The 20,682-nt window shown below is 39.1% G+C and overlaps 1 protein-coding gene across 1 annotated transcript in view; it reads right to left on the bottom strand.

Moving 5' to 3' along the window:
• Positions 1–20,682, bottom strand: part of megf11 (multiple EGF-like-domains 11) — a 100,239-nt gene that overhangs the window by 69,697 nt on the left and 9,860 nt on the right. The window contains exons 2-3 of the mRNA XM_084734246.1: positions 4,477–4,610; positions 1,604–1,718 (exon numbers count right to left, since the gene is read on the bottom strand). Of these exons, the coding sequence (XP_084590372.1) occupies positions 1,604–1,710 (107 nt within the window). The 5' untranslated portion in view covers positions 1,711–1,718; positions 4,477–4,610. The remainder of the gene's footprint in view (positions 1–1,603; positions 1,719–4,476; positions 4,611–20,682) is intronic.

Raw genomic sequence — 20,682 nt, 5'->3', positions numbered from 1 at the left:
CATCTCAAGGCCTGTTTGTCATACGGCCCAACCCAAATAAGAATAGAAACCACTGGACTAAACTACTAAAGACTACAATGTTCTTGTATGGAATTGTTTAAGAAGTTTCTCATATTACAGCTAAGGTGACTATAATGTGTTTCTGTAAACATTTTAGGCAGGAAATAAGCAATTTAGTAACAGAATCTTGATCTTGTTATTGTAGCATGCCACAATGTTTCTTGTATTGGCCATGACGAATAAACTAATAAATAAATATATTTTGGCTCCACTGGAAACCAGAAACACAATGGCAACCGCCTGGTCATGATCTTTCACATATTAACACAGGTTTGATCTGAGTTTTGTGAGTCCTGTGTGTTGCTACAGCCTACAGCATACTTTGCTTTATTGTCTTTTTTCCTCTAAAAAGGACCATCATTTACATCATTAATGCTGTATTGAAGATGACTTAAAATCAGCTATTGAGACATAAACTCTTTAGGAAACTGTTTACAAGTGAGAAATTTGGTATTTATTTTCCATAAGCCTCCATACAGTTGTACTTCTTTTTGTAGCCAGTTGATTCGCCCCCTGCTGGCCATTAACAAGAATGCATATTTAAGGTATGTATTTAAGGAAGCAGCAGCTTCACTTCTCAGACCTGAAAGCTCTAGGTGGGGCATTTTGTGTATTTGTGAGTTTGCAGGCACCACAAGTTCTCCTATACTATACTGAGATGAGATTATTTGCAATCTAAAAGCTCACAACTAGGTGCCACTAAACCCTACACAATGGTTGTCTTTATTATATTCTGAATGCAGAAATTTTATGTAATGGGCTATTTTCTACTTTGTTGTTCTGATACTTCTACGTAAGAAAGGATCTGAATACTTCCTCAGTAAAAGGTGCTGCTCGGAACATATATTTTCATGCTCCTTGGAGATGTTTGAAGGAATAGAAAAAACAAAAACAGCACACGGGTCCTGTCCCCATAAAAGTAATATAATAACTTTGATATGCAAAGAAAGGACTTGAAAGGGGCTTTTAGGTGATTCATGTTAGTGATATATGCAGCCAGAGGCAGACTGAGGATATTGGAGGACCTCAAAGCCATGAACACAGCTCACTTAAGGAATTCATTTCGATGCCAACAAGGTGGAACCGCGATCCCTAAGTACCCTCACCTTGGTCAGGCAATAATCCAGATAATATATCTTCACGGCTTTCTTTCCTCCCCTTTGCAATGAGAACAGAAATTATTCCTGCTTATTTCTCATAAGTGACACTGCCCAGCACAACTAATAATTATTCAGGCTCTATGGCTGTCGTGATTGATTGGGATGAGAGTACACTGATCAATTTGCCTGCGTATTTCATTTGAAGCTGCAACTCCTCCCTTCTCTCAGCGCTTGGCGACTCGAGCTGTGTGAGATCGATACCGCTGTATGGACTTTGAGAATAGATCTGGAACTTTGGTTAAGAGCGTGTGTAGCAGGTGCACTGAAAAAGTTCCAGCATCGACAATGTCAGTCCTGGGAGCTGGAACTGCTAAACTACAGCAGATTCTCTTTCAAATCTAAAATTCAATGTACTGTGGTAAACACCCGAGGATAATGCTCACCTCTCCCAGTGGCTGCAGACGTTGGGGTCATCCGGGTTCAGACTCCACACACTGGTGGTCAAGCCCAGAGCAAGCAGCAGGGCCAGCAGGGCAACAGATGACCCCATTCTTCACTCTGAGAGGGGGACAGGCAAGAAAGATGGATGGTTATACTTTGACTGGAACTTTGATCAGTTCTCATATTGGACTTTCTAATAAGGACACATTTGTACCGAGTACTGAGTTGTGCATCTCCAGTGAATTAATCACCTTTCAAGTAGTTTTTAAAAATAGTTTTATTTAATACAAATACCCATTCTTGGTTAAAGGAATAGTTTAACATTTTGGGAAATACACTTTTTTGCTCTCTTTAATCACCCTCATGTCTGTAAAGCCATTTAGCTTAGCTTAGCATAAAGGCTAAAAATGAGCATAAACAGCTAGCCTGCCTCTGTCCAAAGGTAGCAAAAATCTGCATACCAGCACCTCTAAATCTCAGTAATTAGATTGTTATACATCATTTGTTTAATCCATGCAAAAACTGAATAAAATGAAAAGGTGTGGACAAGTTGGGTTATATCCTTAACTATCTAAAATAACTGGGTGATTAATTGATTAATTATCACAATGCAATATTATATCGATTTTTTGGACAACGATGCAATATTTGCTGATATCACAAAGTCTGTCACGATCTGACTGTGATTCAGTTCAGTTCAGGGGGTCTGTGATCAATATCAGGCAGCATCATATTTCCATTTAACATATTCTGGGTTTTTTTTTTCATTTCAACTCAAAGAAAGCAACTAAACTTTGATTCTATAATTTTATGACTGAACTATTCCAGACATTGGTGATGCAGATGAGCCATGGGAATTTCAAAATAAAGGTATATCTTGAAGGCACAGTTCACCCCCAAATCAAAAATGGGTATGTTTCATCTGGCTTGTAGTACTGTTTATTCATCTGGAATGTTTTGAGCCAGGAGTTAGATGGAGAGAGGCACTGCAAGGATGGAGAGGACCGGAGCCAATGAGCCACAAAGAGCCTTATAATGACTCTTCAGAAACCTATGGGTGACGTCAAGGAGTCTACATCCATGTTTTATAAAGTCTATGTCATAGAATGAAGAAAAAATTGTGGCTTTATGAATGTGCAGAAATGAGAGGAAAAAGAATAAAGACTGGAGGAAAATGACAGAAAGAACCAGAGTTCCTAATGAAGCTAGCTAGTCTGACTTACCAGGTTTAGACTATAAAAACACAGAGCATGTGTTACGGTACGATCATAAACAAGCTGGAACTTGCATACTTTTCTTTTGTGACAGTTTAAACATTTTAATACCAGGGCTCAACTCCTGACCTGCAAGTGTTCCATCAACAAATGTCCAATCACTACCTTGCAGGGGCATCATAGCTGAATCCTTGGTTTAGTGCCATCCAGACTATTGAGATTGGTTTAAAAAATATATATACAAAAAGGCCAGAAAATTGGACTAGTTTGGATAATCTGGCTATGTGAGACTAGTTGCTCTAATTGCTCTCATTGGACGAATAGGCCAAATAAACACAGACTGCACAAATGAGTCAGTGATCAAATTTGCATAAATGCATGGTGAAAATTTGTTTCATTTTCACACTGTTTAAGGTAAGTGGATTTTGTGTCCTCTGGACAGAGCCAAACTCCTTGTTTCTCCCCTGTTTTTAAGCTAAAACGTCTTCTGACTGTGGCTTCATATTTACCAAGAAAGTGATATCGATCTTCTCATTTAACTCACCATGAAAGCAAACAAGTGTATTTCCCGACGTGTCAAAATATTCCTCTAAAGCAGTTTTCAAGCGAGGACTGTCAAAATACAACATGTCTGTGCTTAAAATTTCCTCCTGTGCTTTTCTCCTTCAGTAAGACCTTCAGAAAGCTCTGCTCGGTGAGCGGCCGCAGATATGAAACCTCCCTGTGACAGTGACAGAGATGCTGATTTGTTTAGACCAGCAGGTTATTTCATTAGACGTATAGGCACAGGAAGCGTGCATATGATCAACGGACATGACAGTGATTGATTTGACACATGTACAGGTCTTACCTTGGCAAATCGCTACCGAAGATAACAGATGTACAGATGAGACACGTGTGACTGACACACATATCGCATACTTCAGGCTAATGCCTGGATGACAAGCAGTAACATAACTGTATCTCATGTACGGTGAAATTTGTCGGGACTCCTGAGAATAGAAAACTCACATGTGGTTGGTTATTGAGTAAATATATCTTTGCATGGCTCAAAGTGTGGTAATCATATGCATATGTGTTACTGTGTTTGCATGTATACATTAGGTTGTGTGTGCCCTGCATGTGCTTTGGTGTGTTATAGGGCATGTGTTCAATATTTCTGAGTGACTGTATCCAATAACACAGGCATTCACATGTTCAGCTAATCTTCTGCATTGATAGCCGCATGTAGTTCACTCACATGTGAAAGAAAATCAATCAGACCTCCACTTCCTCTAAGTAGCAGTTCATCTGAACAGGCAGAGGTTAAAGTCATGTTCATTTCCTTAACAGGATGATTAATCAAGATACACACATGTTAGATGGTTACAGCTGCTTTCATATTCAGGCCCTTCTCTGAAACAATCCTGTTAAATACTACAGGGACCCCACTTGATTGACTAGAAAGCTTTTTATTGCTCCTGTGATTAGGACCACCACCCTCAGTCATCCCTCTCAATGGCTCTGGAAAAGTGGAATACCTCATAACTTGTCATGTCACATTTGTTAAACTGCACAAGTTTTCTGCGGCAGGAGGCCGAGAGGTGATAAAATTAGGATTATCCTGAATGAATTCTGGCAAGATAGCCAGAGCAAGCAGAGGCACGTGACCTTAAGCTCACCTAATCTTACAGCCTGTGGTCCCCGGGTGTTTTTTATGTGGATGCTGAGGGGACTCTGGAAGCACAAAGTGACAGAAGTGCTGCTGTGCCCAGACACACAAACTCGCTGGGAGAGGTGATGACAAGTCACAGATCTGTGGGAGAGAAGAAAAATAATGAGCTTATGATGACACACAGAAGACACATGCTTCCTTGCTCGCTCTCGCATGCATGCGCGTGCACAAACTCATAAATTTCTTATGGGATCAAGGATCTCAACAGGGGTATAGTTCACAAAAGCGGCTCTTGAAAGGCCAATTTACTCCGCACAGCCTCCACATCCGACCACACAGTTTTCATTCCATTTTACAGTGTCCCTCCTACCTGATGTCCACAGACACACAAAGTTACCCACAGTAATAAAAGCTTACATTAACTCAAGAGGGTCTGCTACAATGAACTCTGCTCACACTTCAAACACTACAAGTGGCTTGTCCACAATGTGACAAGATCGCGTTATCTGTACTCATTAACAAAGCCTACACAAGGGTTGCTGCGATGATAAAGCAGGCGTGAACAGAACATTGATGTGTTTGTCATCTCTCTCACTGCCCTGCTCTTAGTGATTCCTCCAGAAGGTCAGAGGGCGGGTTTGAGATTCTTCTGCCCTTCACTTGCTCTGAATTCTGTATTAAGATGTAAACACGAGCACAACAAAATAATATGGCTGTTTTTGTTCTTGGCTGAATAAATAATTCAACATTTTTCTTTTGCATGTAAACGGCTGTTAAGGCCCAGCTGGGTGGACATTGAGACCTGAGACTGGAGGATTATTTTAGGTAGACTCATTACGTCTATTGTGCTCGCAAATAAGATCATTTACAGATCTCCATCTGGCAATCAGAGCTGAATTTAAATTAACCCGTCTACAGAGGCACCATCATACAGCTGGTTAACTAATGCATTACACTTTCACTACAACAGACATACATTTAATAATACAACAACATTAACATTTGGATTAGAGGATCAATTTTAGCAGATTTGAGAAAAAAGCCTACACTTTCACTAAATAAAAACCATAGTCAGTTAATCATATTGCAATTATTTTAACAAATATTACAATTGTGATGTAACTCATGATTAGTTTAAATGATCATTTTGCATCATAATTTTCATTTTCACTGAAAAAAAAAACTATGAGAATCCTGATAATGTGATATTTGTTGGGGTCTGTACCAAACAAACAAGTTTTCTTACATCTGGAAAACAAGATTTGTAGGACAGAGCATCTCTGCAGCACCACAGCATTTCATTATTATGCTGTTTTGTCACACATTGTTCCTTCATCAAAAAAAAAGAAAAAAAAAAAGCCAGCTTCTCAGATTTGGATATTGCACCTTCAATAATATCTTGAGTAACTGTGCAGCCATAGATTTTCTCAATTCTCAATTGTGGTAATATAATGAGAGTTCAACTGCAAAAACAGATAAACATTAGTCATCAATCTAAAAATGAATAAACTCACACCAGTTTGATCGATAATCCTTGAGTCCACAATAAAAAAAACACCATGATTCATTAAATTAAAAAATGTCAACAAAACAACCCAACACCAGTTTGATTGATATTCCCTGGATTGCACGCACACACACAAAAAACATTATTTTGGCAAATAAATATATCTGTTTTTGCAATAAATTCAAATGATCAGATTTTCTCTAACACAATTACCTTGGCCAAAAGAATTTGCTGTAACAATATTATCGTAATATTGATCGAAAACTTGAATCAAATTCATCTTTAACTTCGTTTATTGAGTATTTGGTCTCATTTTGTCACTAAGAATAGAACTGTAGGGAGGCGGTGACAGAGTTTGTAACCATAACTGTGCAAAGACGTTCAAAAAGTGCAATTACACTTAATGGATCATAGAGATGAAACAATGATAGTAATCATCTGGGATTTTATCAAAGTTTAGCATAAAATTGATTATCGTTTCAAATTTTAATTATCATATTTGATTACCATGCTTTGAAAAACCATGTAGCAACAACTAAAGTTATCAACAGTCTCCCAGACACAGGCACAGCAACAACATGGGTTTGTTTTTGCATATGAAAACACTGACATCCTAAAGGACACGATGCCATTTACAAATTGTTAAGAAGTTTTCAATAGAAATGTTGATGAAATAATTTCAGTGTGTGTATGTAGACTACTTTATTGAACATTTTACCAACTCTATGATAATACTGACACTGTTTGTTACTATAATTGTGATATGAAATTTTCTGTTTCATCTCTAATGGAAAGTGAAAGGTGTTTGTGTGTGGGCTGCTGGGAGAGGGAGACAAAGTGAGAACAGAAAGAAACAGAAATGATTTTAGAGCAAACACTATGGTTACGAGGCGCTAGATTATTCATGCAATATCATAAGATGTGTATTAACATGACATCAGTATTTTATGTTATTAGATATCATGATTATTGTCAATACCTGTAAATTATGACACTGTACCAGTTTCTGTTTAAATGATGCACTTCATTTAATTAAGCACCCTTCAGATTTGCCTGTGACAGAGTTCTCAAGATAACAGAATTTTTAACTTTATGCAACACTAGTATAAAAAGACTAGGATAGGATAACTTGTTTCCTTTTTTTAATGAACAACTTGCACACAGTGCTAGTACAGAAAAGGTGACTGAACAGTGTCTGGTTTAACTCTGCTGCAAATTTTAGGAAGAACAACAACTGAACTAAACTTAATGAGCACTTAGACTTTTTTCTATAGCTTTTACTTCACTGTACTGAATCGTTTCAAACTTTTGACAGCCTTACTATGACATAATTTGTTTTTTGTTACAGGAATAACTTGGATGCTGCATTTATTTTTCACTCCACCACAATCTGTGAGCAGCATGAAGGCAGCACAGGTTTACTGTCCAACCTCATCAAAACGTAAAACACTGCAGTTGTAAATTCTGGTTTTAAATTAAATTTACTGTCCAAGTTGTCACTAGTGTGCCATGTTATCACACAGAGATGTAATGTCAAATCTCTCCGCAGAACAGCACGTGTCAGTTGAACAGACCACTGACTTTAAAAATCTGAATGTCAAGGACAAGAAACTCATATTTTGTCATGCCTGAACAAATCCCCACCTTGTCCTTTAGCATTGATTTTCACATTTGAATGTTGAACAAAAAGACAAAATGTAATCCACTTTTGATAATGGTACACTGGGTCTAAGTGAATTTCTGCTCATTGTTGATTCTACATGCAGCGAGTGCGAACAAAGAGCACTGCGTAAGACAGACGAGTCCGATCAATATGACGCTCATCATTTGGGGCTCTCCTGTACGCCTCGCCTCCTCTCCTGTATCTGCCGACATCCACAAAAACAGTTTGTTTCTGTTTTGACATCAAACGTGTTCACTTTACACCAAACAAAATGCTCTCCAGAGACCACATTCCCCCCAAATGAATTTCTCTCCTGTTCCTCACCACTTTGATTACAGAGACGACGCAGCTCTCTCAATCGCTGCGCTGCTGCATCTGATCCCGCTGACAAACTGCTGAAATAGCAACATCTCTTAGGCTATTGATGGAGACATGAGTGCAAAGTAGAGGCAGGGTGTATAGTGTTAAGGTGTATCTGAGGATATCTGAATCTTGAATGAATGAGCATTGACATTAATGAGTCAGAGACACCTATGTCTCCAGTCCTGCCTATCAGCGGAGACGTCTGCATGATTAAAACCATGTGTCTTCAGCGTGTGACTTATTAAAGTGCAATGCAATTAAGCACCCTGTCCCCTGGCTGACCAGCACCTGCACTCGTCCATGAATGATGCTCAGCAGGCATGACTGACTGGCACGAGTCAGAGGCTCACCTCCCATCTATAGATCCCAGCTGCTTCTCAGGCTCATCTTCCTGCTCTATGTGCTCATTTATCACAATGCTCAGTTTCGCCTTGCTTGTGTTAATTTACATCTACATAATGGAAACCAGTCAACAGAAACATCGCTTGGTATTGCAATCTTGTCTGCAGCAGTAGAAAGAATGCCTGATCAGTTATGAGCTTCTGTGTGTAACATGTCTTTGCACAATCAGCCTATTATCCCTCCTCTAAATTCAAGCAGAGGGCTCGTATACAATTTTTATGAGAATTCTTCTGGCCACTCAATCTGTTTTGTAATCACTACTGAAGGATTCCCGGAGCAAGCTAATTTGGAGTGATCTAAAGGTTACAGGTGTAACCAGCAGCACAGAGTGCCAATGAGATAAGCCCCACCGCTGGCCATCCCTGTCTGCTGCTGGGGGCTGAGAGTCATTAAGAGTCAGGCCTCATTAGAGAGGCCATGGTGTGGTGCATCATAGACACTGCTTCCCCTGGCTGCAGCCACATACCTGAGTGTCTGATGTGTTCGAGGCCAGGAGGAGAGGACAATGACATGTCAGGGGACATGCTGCTTCCTGACAAACTGAGCAACAAAATAGCACAAAACTAAATCCTGCTGCTACAACCAACTACAAAAACTGTATCTATCTTGTACAGTATTTTTCACAGATGGCTCAACTGTGGAGTGAGTGGTGGAAAGTACTGTACTTCAGTTCAATTTAGAGGTACTTATTTGTACTTTTGCATTTCTATTTTCTGCAAGTTTTAACTTACATTCCACTACATTTAAGAGTAGAGACTCTCCAATACCATTTTTTCCTTCCTGATATAATTCTGATTTCTGAACCTTACATAGGGGTTGGGGAAAAATAGATTCTTACAGGCATCGCAGTTCTTTCTTGAAAGATTATGAATCAATGCAGAAAAGTTAGTAATCGGAAATTTGAACTTTAATTCTCGTCATTATGATCACTTGTAACAATTTTGTAAGACCAGATAAGTTGCTTACAGCTTAATAAACTGAATGGTGAAACAACATATGTAAATGTGTGTCATGTTTAAACTAAACTAGGCTACTTCTTGGGTTTTGGTGAAGATGGTGCATGAGCAACCACAGATGGATTCAAGCTAACCAGCTTCCGGCTTCTATTCTTCTACTTGTATGCAAGTTGTGTCACACTTAACTCACTAAGTGTAGCACCATTTTATATAAGGAGTAGTTTAACTTTTAATACTTTAAGTACATTTTGCTGGAGTCTTTTGTACTTTTACTTTTTATTAGTACACTTTCAACTGCAGTACTTTTTGTAAGTAAAGAATCTAAACACGTCTTCCACCACAGACTTTGCTTAAGTTCTCCATCAAACATTAAATTAGTCAGAATGTATGTAGTGATTTTTCTTGGTTCTCTTTATTCCTTGTTTTTTTCCTCCCTCTGCACTTTAACACGTGAACTGGCATCAAGTGTACTGAAGTCATAAAGCCCAGGAGGGTGTTTGTCGCTGCATTTATGGGAATTTCAGTAATGCTGACAGCATGAAGTGCAGCCAAGGCAGCAATGTCTTGTACCTGATCTCAGTAAAAATGCACTCCTGGGTACTTTACTTTTTATTACACTTGAATGATTAGGAATGCCAGCTTGACATGATCCAGCTAAGGATTAACTTCACAATCTCTCAATCTCAGACCGGACACTCTATGGCTATAATACTGCTTAGTTATGGTTATGGACATTAGTAGTTTGACTCATTTATGAGGACAGAGGACACAGAGTTCACATTATTTTATATAAAACAGGAGGAAAAGTCCACCCTGCTTTAGCTCTGGGCCTCTGCATATGATTTTCTGAGCAGAGAGTGAAGATGGACCAGCAGGACAGAAGACAGATGTGCAATATTCACATTACTAGCATGTCTGACATTCATATGTATGCAGGAGCACTGGTGTACTCAGTCACCACAGTACTTCACTATACTCCGTGCCTCTCATGTAATCAATGTCAATGTCAATATAAAATATATAAAAAGAGATGTTTTGTTTGAAGCTTTGTTTGCTTGTACATTAACACAATAAGTCTTATTCAAATCAACCTGATTTATGTCTTCAAATGCATCTTCTCACTTTAGTTTGACTTTTAATGAATCTAGACTGATCATTAATACAACAAATTTATCATAAAAAAAAATTATTTATGTTTTAGAGGAGAAACAATTAATCAGTCCACAGGCAATTGTCTGCTTGCTATTCAGGTTATCAATTAATCGTTGAGGTTATTTTTTCAGTCAACATTTATTGGTTTCAGCTTCTCAGCTAAATATTTTCTGTTTTTCTGTGTTTTATATGGACTGAAATATCTGTTACTAGAAACTGAAATTGAATTCATTTGAATTCACTTCCACGTTCAGTTCTCACATTTCAAATTCAGTTCACTGAGACACACATCTGGTCACTGAGAAGGAATAATCAAGTGTAGATTAACAGAACTCCTTTTGGGCCATTCTGTCACTCTCATTGATCCATGGTCTTGCAGGGATTGACGCACGTTAAAGAACACGATGGATCAGGTTCAAAACACAAATAAAGTCACTTTTCTGCAAAATGGCAAAATGGTTGATATCGCTGAGAGAAAAGTGTTACGGTACATGAAAATGACGTCTGTGAATCTGCACTCGATTGCTCTTCTTCAGTGACCAGATGTGTGTCTCAGGGAACTGAATGTGAAAGTTGAAGAGTTGAATTTTCAGTGAGGATCAAATACAGTTTCATGATATCACAGTCAGTTCCAAGTTTACTGGAAATCAGTTCCACTCTAATAAATTCAATTTCAAATTCTGGTATTCAGATTGAATTTTTCAATTAAATTATTCAAGTTAAATATAAATTCAAATTATGTGATTTAAATTCAGTTTCTAGTGACACACATACAGTACATCTGCCCATAGTTTTATAGCAATGTAAACTGCAAGTCTTGGAGTTTCAAATCACTGGTTCCTGCCCCCACTAGGAGTCACCAGAGCTTCAGGAAGTTAGTGGGCCTGTATCTGAGCCTTTTATTCATTTCTGTTATTTAAGATGTAAACTTAAATCTCACATAAGGGCACTGTAAAGACCCAAACACAAGCTGCAGAAGTGCACAATTAAAACAACCAAAGAGCTAATAAATCAAGCGTCAGGGATAAGAAAATCATTAATTTGTCAAAAAGAAGCCTATTAAATGTGATTGTTAAATTATTAAAAAAATAATACAGACAGAGAATTGTATAAAAGATCCCAAAAATATGAAGAAAACTCATTTCTGATTAAATATTCACAGGAAATAATCTGTTTGAAAAGTCATCCAAATGGCTCATTTTACTTGCTGCAGTTCTTGAGTTCACTATTTGTGTTAAATGTACAGTTTATTATTTGTTCTGTGCAGTTATTGTTATACATACAATATATAATATGATAAATCCATGAAATATGTCACTTAGGCAGCGGTCGTCAGTTTACTCACTTATAGAAAAAGGATCTCTTAAGCAGAAAGGTTGGGAGCCACTGTTTTAGACTTGTGCTCAGATAAAATAGATCATCTGAAGAATTCATCTTGGGCTTTGGGAAATCGTGGTGGACATTTTTCACTGTTTCACTGACCACAGATTAATTGATCAGTTGAGAAAATAATCATTAGTTGCAGCCATTTTTATGTTTTAAGGAGGGCACAACAAAACAAAGAAAAGAAAACTAAAATAAATTATGCAATGGAAATACATAATTTAGAGAAGTTACGTTCTCCTATGTTGATTCAAATCTCAGCTTGTTTCAAGTCACTCTCCAACCATTAATGAACCTGCAGCTGACAGCGCCAGTAAAGTCGTGGGGATCATTAGCGATTAGGAAAATCCCCAGAGAGATGATTTAAAAACTTGTAGTTCCTCAGCTGCTGCACTGGGGCCATCAACAAGCGGCCTCATGAAACTGCTGTAACACAACAACAGCGTCAACACAACTTTCATGACTGTGATTTCCTCTCGGAGGTTGGGGCACCTGGGAAAATGCTGTGCGTCGTTTAACAGGAGCTTAATTCTGGCCACATGGTTTATTCATGTGGCGACCGCTGATATCACGACTCTCATAAATCACGCAGTGCGGCATGCTGGACGTCCACGCGCCCAGGCAGGGCTCACTAATCTCAACACCATCTTTCATCTGAATAACCTTGCCTTACCGCAGGGCAGGCCAACACCAGACACAGCCCATTGGAGGGAGGCTCTCCTCATACTTTTTTATTCCTTTCACTCTGGGCACAAAGACTTCTCTGCAGCCTTTCTGTCAGAGCAGACAAACACTGTCCTGTGCGCTCGCAGGCAGAAGTCGGCCCACTCTTCAACCACAGGCAATAATGAGAAATTGCTTCATGGACATCAGAGGAACTAATCTAGTCTAACGTTAGCTTTATGAATGTAGAATCAGACACACAAGGGAGAAGAGCAGCGGAGCCGGTCGAGCCATCTGTTCAGAAGCGGTTCAAAGAAAGAGCAGAAAATCTGAACCTAATGTGAGTAAACATGATCATCAAATATAGATAATAGAAGCATATACCAACTTCGCCCTCATTTTTCTTTCGACTGTCAAACACGATCACTTTTTGTGTAATTAATTGGATTTGGGTTCTTACCCACATACTGTAACAGGCGCTGAATATACACTCATAAACATGTCACCAATTACCAGCTTCAGGCCTACATTTTCTGTAAGAAAACTAATTAGTGAAACAACACCACTTAATGACCCAAAATAACAATGTGCCTGATGTCACATAGCTCTCCCTGCTGCTCAGAATAGTCACTATCTTTCACCCCATGCTTCTAATAACAAACCCCAGGCGTCACGATGACAGCCAAATGCGTTTCAGTGCCCTCCGCGCTACGTCTGTCCTCTCTCCACGGCCCGGCTGCGGCCTCCTGCCGCCTCCAGGAGGAAGCACCAGTCAGGCTCCTCCTCGCACCAGTAAGACAATTAGCCTCCCCGTGACTGATTGCGAGTAATGAGAGCTGCTGGAGAACAGTTGGACATCTTAGGACAAATTAATGTGCGAATATTAGCCCGTTGAACCTTCTGCTCTCTCTCCCACCAAGAGAACAAAAAGTGAGCTCCTCTTATTATTGCGCAGCTCCGGTCAAGGAAGCACAGCCACACTTCTACGCATACTAAGCAGCAGCCGAGATGGTCATTGCTGTATTTTTATAAAGTTATAGCCTCTACAGAGAGGAGAGAGGGCCAGGCTCCTGCAGAGGTACGCTGTGGACAGAAAAACAAATGAAAAAAAGGTGGAGGGAAGAAGGCACTGAGCAGGCGAGCAGGGACGCTAGCTGAGCAGCTCGCCATGAAATGCTGAAACAACAGCACGGCTGCCAGGGCAATTTTACAGCCCAATAGTTTCACACCTCAGCCACCAACCCCTTCCAACTCTGAACCTTGTGTCTTCTTTGTGTCTTCATTTATTTTGTGTCAGTGTCCAAGATGTGAGAAGCCAAGCAGTGAGAAACTCGTCCCAAATGTCGCAGGGTAAGCGGTGTGTGAAGCAGACGGGGGGGAAGCGAGAAAGAGAAAAGCCACTGCGCCTGGTTGCACCTTGCTTTCTGTGCACCCAATCCTCCGAGATCTCAGAGGAGGGTCGATTTTTTTTTATTTGAGAGTACTGGAGTTCACATTAGTCTCACATTTAGGAAAGCTAATAAAATACAATTGTGTACTGATCTCAAGTGAAGGGGTGGAAGTAGCAAGCAGAGAGATACTGTGTACCCTGCATTCAAAGCCTACTTAAAGGGATAGTTCACTCAAAAATGAAAATTCAATCATTATCTACCCACTCATCTACTCACAGGCAAACAAACCCCAAACAATTTAAGTGAATGGTGACTGGTTTTCAAACATAAAAAACATAAAATGCCTCATACTGCTTGTTAGTTATAGTCCAAGTCTCCTAAAGCCCCGGCATGCCAAGATGACTTGAAGGACATCAGTTACGCCATGTTTTTAGCCTAAATTTTCACTGTAGATCCTTAGCTTGGAGCCACATTCACATGCACCCCGTCTGAACTGGGCGTGTGTGGTGAGACAGTGTGCACGCACAAGTGAACATCATGAAAAGTACTGGTTTTGCGGAAAACTGTCCCTGTGAATGATATTTTATTTTATATTAGAGCTGCAACGATTAGTTAATCGATTAGTTGTCAAGTTGATAGTCAATTAATCACTTTGAGTCTTTTTTTTTTTTAATTTCAGCTTTTCAGATGTGAATATTTTCTGTTTTTTTTACTCCTCTTTGACAGTTAAGTGATTATTTTTGGGTTGTGGGCAAAACAAAACATTTAAGGACGTCATGTCTGGCTTTTTAGAAACACTGAGCAACATTTTTAACAATATTCCAACATTTTACAGGCCAAACTACTTGACAAAATGCTGTCAAATTAATTGATAATGAAAATAATAAATGGCAGGCTGGTTCTCTAGATAGTTCAAAAGGTTCCAAGAAATGTGAATAGAACTGGTTCAAGAACAAGAGCACTAAACAGCAGTATGTTATGTTTGAAGCTTGTTGAGGTGAGGCTAATTTTAACTACTTTTTTAATTTAGTTTAGTGGTATGTCCCAGTTTAGGGGTCGGGCTCTCCAAAGGCTCACAAATAAATCTGAGGGGTCATGAGATGGTTAATGTCAGAAGAATGGTACATGAAGCATTTTTTATTTTTCTGAACTTTTCTTCTAACATTGGATTTGTTGTGAAATACTGGACAATTCTGACAGTTATTAATATAAGACCATGTGAGAAGTTTAGAGGATAAGCGTCTCTTTGATGGAACTGCCAACATATTCAGACATCTGAAACATGAAAAGGATTCACAAATAGACACCCGGGTTCACCAGTCAAAAATGTTGGAACTACCAGCTTAATCTTCAATAATTAGTGTTATGTTTAAGCTTATCACAGTAGTTTTGTGTAAAATCTTAATCGGAAAAGCAATAAAAAAGTAACTGCAGCTGTCAGATAAATCTAATGGATTAGAAAGTATAATATTTCCAACACGTCTTCATACAACAGAATGGGTTGATTGCCTTTTTGGCAATGATTCCCTTAACGACATAAGACCGAGGGAGCGACAGGCAGCACTGGACCTTAAAGGTTAAGTGTGTAACATTCAGGAGGATCTATAGACAGAAATGGAATATAATAGTCATATTAATCTTTTCATTGGTGTGTAATCACCTAAAAATAAGAATCTTTGCATTTTGTTACCTTAAAATCAGCCACTTTCATCTACAGAGGATGTAAGTTGTCTTCCAAGGAGTCTGCCATGTTGCACCACCATGTTTCTACAGTAGCCCAGAACGGACAAACCACTGGTTCTAGATATGGCTTTTAGCATTTTTCACGGCTACTGTAGTTTCTCCCACACTCTTTGCAGGTTAGTCAGTTGAAGTCTCCTATTTCACTGTTAGATGCCACTAAATGTTGGGTGCCCTGGTAGCTCAGTGTTTGTAAATGAGGCCATATATAAGTCCTCAGCAGGGGGCATGGGTTCAATTCCAGCCTGTGGCCCTGGGCTGCATGTCAACCCCCTGCTCTTTACCCCATTTTCTGTCTGTCTAAAGCTGTCCTATCAAATAAAGGCTGAACAGACCCACCCCTCCAAAAAAAATCATTAGATGCCAGTAAATCCTACACACTGTTCCATTAAATACACTGAGCTCTTAAAGGTTAAGTTGTGAAGCAACTGCTGTTTGGTTATGTTTAGGCAACAAAACTGCTTGGTTAGGTGTTGGAAAATATAATAATTTTGTTTTTAAAAAAGTTACATTGCATTAAATTACATTGACTTTTAACTTTTTTTTTTACGCGGCATACAGACCCCACTCTCCTTGGTGAAAATCCTGTTTGTTTGAGCCATTCATCCAACCACCCGGCTTCCTTCATATGAGGATTTTTTCACTATTTATACTGTTCCCTCATAATTACTGCCACTAGAGGTTGGTGCCTAACAGTAGGGACAAATAGGGGTCATAATAAGCTGCCTGCATGGCTGGTGAGGACGGGCCAGAGGTGGCATAAGCAAACACATTCTTTACTCAACTAGAGGTACAGACACTTCTAAAAGAAAAGACTGGTAAAAGTAGAAATACTGATTCAACTTCTTTACTCAAAAAAAAGCGAAAAAGTACAGGCTCTGAAACATACTCTAAGTATAAAGTTAAAAAAATAAGTCTCTGAAGGCTGTTTCTGCACAAAGCTAACTGAGCCTCACCTTTTCTCCACGGTTGAGTCTCCCTCTCTTGTCATTTTCGTTTTGTTACATCGAGATATGCACCAATGGATACACCAAGGAATCGTCTTTTCTGTGTGTTAATGTCACATCCATTTAGGTTGAAATTGGTCTTGATGTTGCAAAGGCTGCATGCAATGATGCAAAATAAAAATAATTCCCCTCAACTGCATTAAAACGAAAGATCTCAGGACTCGTCTCAGCTACCTCTGGGGATGCAATCAGATTGCTAGATACGGGAGTCACAAAGCGGGATCTTTAAGACCACAATATGAAAGGATCCAGGGCAACTCATACTAGGTTTGCCCTCCAAAGAAGTAGCAGTCTCCCATAAGCACTACAAATTGCTGGACAAACTTTTGCTTCTTGCTCGTAAATGCATCCTCTTAAAATGGGTTAAAGATACCCCACCCACTGTAATGCTCTGGTACAGGGAGATTTTCAGTGTTCTGCCTCACAAAAGGATAAGTGTGGTCCTTAGGGATAATGAGGGGTCATTTCTTAAATTTTGGAACCCTGTCCTAGATTGTGTACTATCAGAGCTCAAACATACTCTGTTGAAAGTCAAATACCCTTCAGAGTACAAGCAATTTGTACCTAGTGCCACATAAGATTCCCTAATATTTCTTAAATCACTTCTTACCACTCTAAATAGATGAGAAAGTTGGAGGACAATATACTTCATGTAATGCTATCACTGTTAATATTGTTGCCCCCTTTTTTCTTTTCCTCCCTCTTCTTTTTCCTGTCAATCTTTTCTTCTTACCGTCCTATTCAAACTGTGCATACTGACTTGATATGTAAGACTGTGAGCCTTTTGTTCTGAAAATAATAAAGATTTGTTGGAAGAAAAAACTGAGTAAAGAGCCTGTTTTGAAAAAGTAAAGAGTAGAAAGTACAGATATTTGTGTTTAAATGTGAGGAGTAAAAGTAAAAAGTTGTTAGGAAAATAAGTATTCAAGTTAAGTACAGCTACCTGAAAAGTTCATGTAAGTATAATGACAAAGTATTTGTGCTTTATTACTCCCTGTAATGAAGTAACAGGAAGTATTTCCCTCTGAAATGTACAGGACTTGATGTATAAAGTAGCAGTAAGCAACAACAGATACCTCAAAATTGTACTTATATACAGTACTTGAGTGAATGTACTTAATTACTTTCCACCACTGATGTACTGTAGATCAAGTGCAGTCCAAACTCCACTGCTAATTCACACACAGTCAAGACGCTGCAGGGAGACAGTCTTGAGACACTGTGGGGCCTCTCATGAGAAGAATCTGTGTATATTTAAGTGGAATTTCTTTTCTAAAAATAACCAATTAGGATGAAATATTAACTCTTCATTTTCAACTAAAAGCTACATCTCCCACATCCCTCTCTAGATCAATGGTTTACTCCCACTGCTGGTGTAGCACATTAACCTTCTGGATCGCTAGTCAATGACTGGAAGAGGAATGACTTACAGTCACGATTATTAAATCTGAAAATATGCTTCTGCAGCACGTTAAACCTGCCCATCGTGCAACCAGGTGATCTCAGTTTGGTGAAATGAGAGCTCCATCAGCTGGATTTGCATTAAAGATGTATGCCCAATTTTTGCCACTATGACCTTTTTAAATGTCCTTGAATCCACTTGAGCAAAATACGCCTACTTAGACTGAATGCATTAAAAAAAAATGAACAAAAGAGAGGAGTGCTTGTGTCTCTGTTCGGCCTGCCTGATGAACACACAAAGAAGATGCCCATTTTCATCACTGACATGACAGACATAAATGAAGCTGAAATGCAACTAATAGTGAAGACCCAAAATACGCATAAATCCAGTCAAGGGCATTAGGAAACTGCTTGTACAATCATTAGGCTACAGAATAGAACCACTGGGCTGAAGAAACAATGGACTGAAATGTATTCGATATAAATCATCTGCTTAATTAGAGGTTCAAAAACTCATCCTGTGTCTCTGTTTCTCTCTAGCGTACAATACTAGCGTCTAATAGTGTCATATATCATAAGAGAGTAAATATCACCAAGCAGTACAACATACCAAATAAAAATTTCATGAACACATGTTAGGGCTGCACAATATGGTTAAAAAAATCAGATGGTGATTATTTTGAAAGATACTGCCACAATTAGCGGGAATGGTGGAATTTTTGCTTCACACTTTTCATTTTCACTGAAAAATGAAACCATAAAAATCATAATGATGTGACGTGTGTTGGGGTCTGTACCAAACAAACATGTTTTCTTTACGGTTGTCCCAATACCAGTATCAGAAAATGCCTCAGATGCTGCCTAAAATGCTGGCACCTGTATAGTACATGCCGACTAATATTATCGATATTGGCCTGTTACAGCTATATCGTCTATATCTGTATCAGCAGATATGCGTCGTCTGATATGCACCAGTATGACAACTTTTTGTATTTTGTTCATTTTGTGATTTTTTTATTCATGGTTATTTATGCTTCTGCTATTTAGATTTTTTTGTCCCAAGTGTTTAATAATCACATTTGAGGGATCATTGCAAAAGATTTGTGTTTATGTATTCATTCATTCATACATCATTGGTTCCCAACCTGGGGTCCAGGAGCCCCTCAGGGTGGCGGCAGTAATCACAGGGGGTCCCCAAGGCTTCGTTCATCACTTACTCTTTTGGTGTGCTGGCTCAGGAGACCCCAGCTTTTCTTAAATACAAGCAGGAACCACTGTTCTATATTGTAAGAATATTTGTCAAAATGTCAATATCAGAAATCTTTTTACTCCATAATATAATAAATATCAGCATCAGTCCCAGTACTGGTCAGGTGATCCAACATCATGTAAATTGTTAACCCTTAAATGGGACCCTGGTACATATTTTATGTAGCCTACTGTCTCTTGCACTTGCAATCAAAGATTTAATAATAATGTTATTAAATTCTTGATTGCAAGTGTAGATGATGAAATCGACTAATTGACTAATCACTGCAGCTCTGTGGTAGTTTTATGCGCCATACGCTTGTCTGAAATGAATGAAATCAGTCATATACGAGAGTTATGTCCTGCTTTCTATTCATAGCATGAAAAGGGTAGAAAAATGCCATAAGTGTGTTTGATTGCAGTTCTCTCTCACATCTCATCTCAAGCCCTGTGCTGTATATGAAAACACTCCTAAAAATCTATGGAAATCTAACCAAAATGATAATTTCTGTAAATTTTGCTGCATCTCCTCGACATCCTCGCAACATTACTTGCCTCCATTTCAGCCTCCGTTCCATTATTCTGTCAGGCGGGACTGCCTGCCTGATGCTGGTGCTGGGGGTGCCAAGTATTTGCGCCCTGACCTTCTGCTCTCTGGACAGGTCTGAGTGGGAAAGCATCGCCTGTGAGAGGCCAGAGGAGATGGGACACTCGGACGGCTGTGTGTATTATTCATGAGTCGCCCCTGTTGAGTGGGCAGTTATTCAGCATCCAAATCCCAGATGTGGTTCAATCTGTGCTCCATTCACTGTCCTGACTGCTGGCCATTGATCACAAGCTAGGTACGCGGCTGCTGAATAAGCGCAGGGGCTTTATGTTATAGGGCTCAAAGCGCCTCACTGATAGCACAAAGATCCATCACCAGACTTTGGAAATGGGCCAGAGTTTGCTCACCAGAACTAATCGGACAAGCTGAGAGGAGATGCCTCTACAACATTTATTAAACAGGAGTAGCTCAGCATGTGGCTGAGATGTGGCAGTAATATGTTAAATGTCAGCTACGCATGGAGCCAAGTGTGTCCAAGTCTCTGTTTATGGATCACTTCCACTGAAATAAGATGCCAGATTTGGTCAGATTACTTTAAGATGTAGTCAGTTACTTAATACAAATTACATGGCATTTTGTGATTAGTAATGAATCAAATGGATTGCAGAAAAATCTAACCTGAATACTTGCGAGTTTCTTTTGATTGACTCAAAATCAAACATTGAAAATATTGTACTAAAAAGGTGAACGGCCACAAAACATAACAAATATACACTAATACTGTTTTTTT

Source organism: Lutjanus erythropterus, chromosome 13, assembly GCF_056507025.1.
Source record: "Lutjanus erythropterus isolate fLutEry1 chromosome 13, fLutEry1.hap2, whole genome shotgun sequence".
NCBI lineage: Eukaryota > Metazoa > Chordata > Actinopteri > Lutjaniformes > Lutjanidae > Lutjanus > Lutjanus erythropterus.
This window is presented reverse-complemented; position numbering and strand designations above follow the sequence as displayed.